This window comes from Suricata suricatta, chromosome 11 (genome assembly GCF_006229205.1).
Source record: "Suricata suricatta isolate VVHF042 chromosome 11, meerkat_22Aug2017_6uvM2_HiC, whole genome shotgun sequence".
In the NCBI taxonomy this organism is placed as follows: domain Eukaryota; kingdom Metazoa; phylum Chordata; class Mammalia; order Carnivora; family Herpestidae; genus Suricata; species Suricata suricatta.
The window spans coordinates 3,749,428-3,753,332 of NC_043710.1; the positions used below are offsets into that span (position 1 = coordinate 3,749,428).

The following is a 3,905-nucleotide window of genomic DNA, read 5'->3' on the forward strand; positions in this document are numbered from 1 at the left end:
GGGGATGGGCCGGCCGTCCCTGAGCATCTTTCACAGGCCCTGGAACACGCAGGCACATGACAGGCCCTCAGTAGGTGGCAATTCAACAGAAACGAGCGTGGCTAGGCCTCGAAAAAGCACCCAGCGCCCACCTGCTTTAGGGAGGACTCCCGGTGAGCAGGGCGCAAAGGCCCCATCACCATGGTTATGAGGACTGCGCAGTCCAGTGACCGAGGCCCTGGCCCCAGGACAGCACGGAGGGGACCAGCGGGGCCACCATCACCCAGTCCCCACAAAACCCAGAGACCGGCCCAGGCCCAGCCACTGGGAACAGGTGCCACCTACCTGGATGGCATCTTCGATGAAGACAGCAGCCTGGTCAAAGCAGAGATCCCGCCCGGACGCAGCGCCTGCGGGCAGAGACAGCACGTCAGAGACAAGGGCGATCCCGTGACGCTCCCCTGCTCCGGGACTGCTGAGATCAAGGACAGAACCTGGAGGCATTCGTTCCCAAGGCTCTGGGATGACCGGCCCCTCGCCACACGGCAACTCTGCACACAAGAGAGCCCCAGAGCTGGCCTGGCACATGAGTGTGCTTACCCTCCTGCCACCATCACCAACCAGCAACTGGGGCCTCGGGGCACAGGAGGGTGGAGGGAGCCTCCGTCCTTCAGCACAAGTCGGGCAGCTTGAAGCGCTCCCGCACCCCAGCCCCTGCCCGTCAAGGAGCCGGGAGCTGCCCACGATAGCAGTCCCTGCGGTCTCGGGTTCTGTGCCCTGATCGTGGGCAAGCGCCACCCCTACGGCTTCGTTGCAGAAGCTGCTGCTTGACGCCAAGTGAGAAGAAAGGCGTGAGGAGCCACAGAGAAACCCACTGCCCGGGAACCAGGAGAGAGGGTGCAGCCAGGCAGCCAGGGGCTCCGGTGGGGGAGGGGGGGCGGGGAGGAGCCGGCACGCAGCCCCCAGCAGCCTCCAGATCAGCAAACGACGGAGCAGCTGTTTCTGAGGATTTTACTTTGACAAGGGGTCCCTTTGGGCCAGCAGCTTCTGAAAACTGCCCGTATCTGGTAGAGAGAAAAGGCAGACGTGTGCACGACTGCAGAGCACAGGGGCCTGAGCCAGCGGCGGAGCAGGCGGTGCGCCACCGGCCTCCTCTGGAAGAGATGCCAATCAGGGATGCAGGGGCCCTGGGCACAGGTAGGGGACTAGACCCCGCCCTGCCTCTGCCAGCACATCCGTGTCACCCGACGCAGGCAGACCTCGGTCGCCCCCCATCTATAACCTCCGGGCTCGCCCTGAAAGTTCTCCCAGGGAGACGGAGGGTGGCGACGGCCTGCGTCCCGGACTGTGATCCGACAGCACTGAGCTCTGTGCCCTGCAGCACGGCGGAGCCCCGGGCGGTGCAGGGCTGGCACGCGGTGCTTCTCCAAGCTTCTGTATCGAGGGAATGAGTGAACAGTGGATGAGGGAGCCTGTGAGGGCGGGGCGGTCCGAGGGTCGGCAAGAGGCCCCACGTTACCAAGTCCCCAGATAAGAGACGGGGTCTCAGCCTGCAGAGATCGAAGGACACAAGCCTCTTGGACAAGAAGGGCCTCGGGGCTCACTCGTCGCCCAGCTGCGGGGTGCAGCTGAAGGGGCTCACGGCCAGGCAAGCCATCACTGGCTGGGGGTCTCGCATTCATCAGACCTCTCGCCTGGGCCTCAGGACCCCAAACCTCAGAAGGGGCATCCCACCTGCTTTGCAGCCCCTGACACCAGCGGCCAGAGGTATCTGGTCACAAATCCTTAGTCATGAGCACGTCACAGCTGCCCAGAGTCCCCAGCGCTCCAGGAGGAAGTCCACGCTGCCCTCAGCCTGGCGCTGCAGACACCCACCCTGCCCCTCCCCTCCCGCTGCTTCCTCCCCCCTGCGCCCTCCACGCCACTCATCCTGAACTCAGCTCCGCCAACGCCTCGCCCTCCCAAGACTCCAAGCCCTCACCCGGCTGCCAGCCCCACCAGGAGCACTGTCTCCCAACTTGGAGGTCTAGGGCCCACCACCCCAGGGGGCAATCACCGGGCACACCGGCTAGGAATGTCAGGGTAGAACGTCTGCCACAGAGAGCAGAAGACGACAAGGGCTCAAACGCCGCAGCCCACGTCAGCCCTGGACCAGCCTCTGCCCCAAGCCACCCCCCCACCATCCGCACCATCCAGGTCCAAGCCCCCCTTCTCCTGTTCCCGGCCTCACCCTGCACCACCTGCCTGGGACTCCGACCAGCTCCCTGATGACCCTGGGCAAGCAAGCCCCTCCACCTCTGTGCCTCAGTTTCCCCTCACCAGTCAGAGGCACCAGGAAGGCTGTGCAGACTGAACGGGCGGCTGTGGCTACTGGCTATCATTCTAAAAACCCCTTCCGTTATCATGACAGCCCCTCGGCCGCTGGCTTCTCCATAACCAGGAGGAGGGGGACTGCGGACCGGGAGCGAGAAAACAACCACCCTCGGCCTGCAGCCCGTGAGGGGAGGCTGGGGCAGAGGACCTGGCGGCGGGGTCTGCGGGGCACCCAGCAGCCCAGTCCCCGCCCATCGTAGGAGAATCCGACCGCGGGACTCGCAAACCCGCGCACAGAACCCCACGAAGGAGCCCCGCTCCGGAGCCGAGCGGAGCCCGGCCTTCCTGGTCCCCCGCTGCCCCAGGACCAACAGCCTCGCCAGGGAACACTGAACAGAGTGTCCCCTCACGCCCTCGGGAGGCGTCCTCCAGGCCTGGCGTGGGGACAAAGGGCCCTCTCTCAGGGTCCACGCGTCCTATCTCACAAGGCAGGTCTCAGCGGCCTGCCGTCCGCTCCGCCACGACTAGTACAATCAGGGCGCCCTGCCCAGAATGGCCATCAGCACCCACTGCCGCAGCTCTGCCACCTGGCCCGGCCCTGTGCTGACTGGGGTCATTCCCAAATGTCATTCTCATTCTGGGGTCATTCTCAAAGAGAGAGATCAGAAAGGTTAGGCAATCTGCCAAGGTCACACAGCCAGAAGGGGCAGCCGGAGAAAGGCACTCTGACCTCCAGACACAAAGTCTGCACCTGCCACCCCCTCGCCTGAATGTCCCTTGTCCAGGCACCTGTGAGGCCCTGGCAGGGGCTGGATGGAGATAGGCAGGTGGGTGGCTGCCCCAGCCTTGCAGTTTCCTTGTCTCCTGTGAGGCACCCAACACCCCCACCCCGTCCACGGATCAGCGCACACCATGGGCCCCTCCTGGACCCAGGAAGAAAGTAAGTCTGGAAAGGGAAGGTGGCCCTGGAAGGAGCGCCCAGCTCGGCACTAGCGGCAGAGCCCGGGGCTGACCTGGGACAGGTCCCGGACACACTCCAGGCCTCGGTTTTCTTCTCCGCAAGGTGAGGCTGAGGCCCTTCCATTCCTAACCCAGCACCCAACCCCCAGGGTGTCTGCCTGAGACGGATGGACTCCACCCTCCCGCCCTCCTCGGGATTCAGCAATTTCTCTGCGGTAAACAGGAAGGGCAGGAGGGAGCAGCGGAGGGCGAAGGGAGGAAGCGGCCCTGGTCCGGGGAGGCCGGCCCCAACCCCAGACTTAAGGGGCACCAGCCTCCGGGGAGCCTCCGGCGCCGGGAATGAGAGGGCAGACTGAAAGGGCTCCTAGGTCTACTCCCAGCTGGGTTCGAATCCCAAGTCAGCTACTTCTCCGCTGGGTGACCCTGAGTATGCGCACGCCCCTCTCCGTGCCTCAGTTTCCCCCAAAATAATCCGGAGCAAAAAGGAAGTGCTGCTTCCTAGGAATCACCAAAGCGATCCGCGAGGCCCGGGTCCACCCGAGGCCCATCGAGGGGGCTGCACGGCGCTGACTGCCCCAGGGTGGCCGAGGCCGGCTGGTCGGAGGCAGGGCGGGACCCTGCAGCACCCGGCCGACTCCGCACCCGCGCCAGTG

General features: G+C 65.1%; 1 protein-coding gene across 1 annotated transcript in view; it reads right to left on the bottom strand.

The window, feature by feature from the left end:
- TPCN2 (two pore segment channel 2) overlaps nucleotides 1-3,905 on the bottom strand; it is a 16,509-nt gene that overhangs the window by 12,369 nt on the left and 235 nt on the right. Inside the window, exon 2 of the mRNA XM_029957351.1 lies at nucleotides 325-389. Within this exon, the coding sequence (XP_029813211.1) occupies nucleotides 325-389 (65 nt within the window). The remainder of the gene's footprint in view (nucleotides 1-324; nucleotides 390-3,905) is intronic.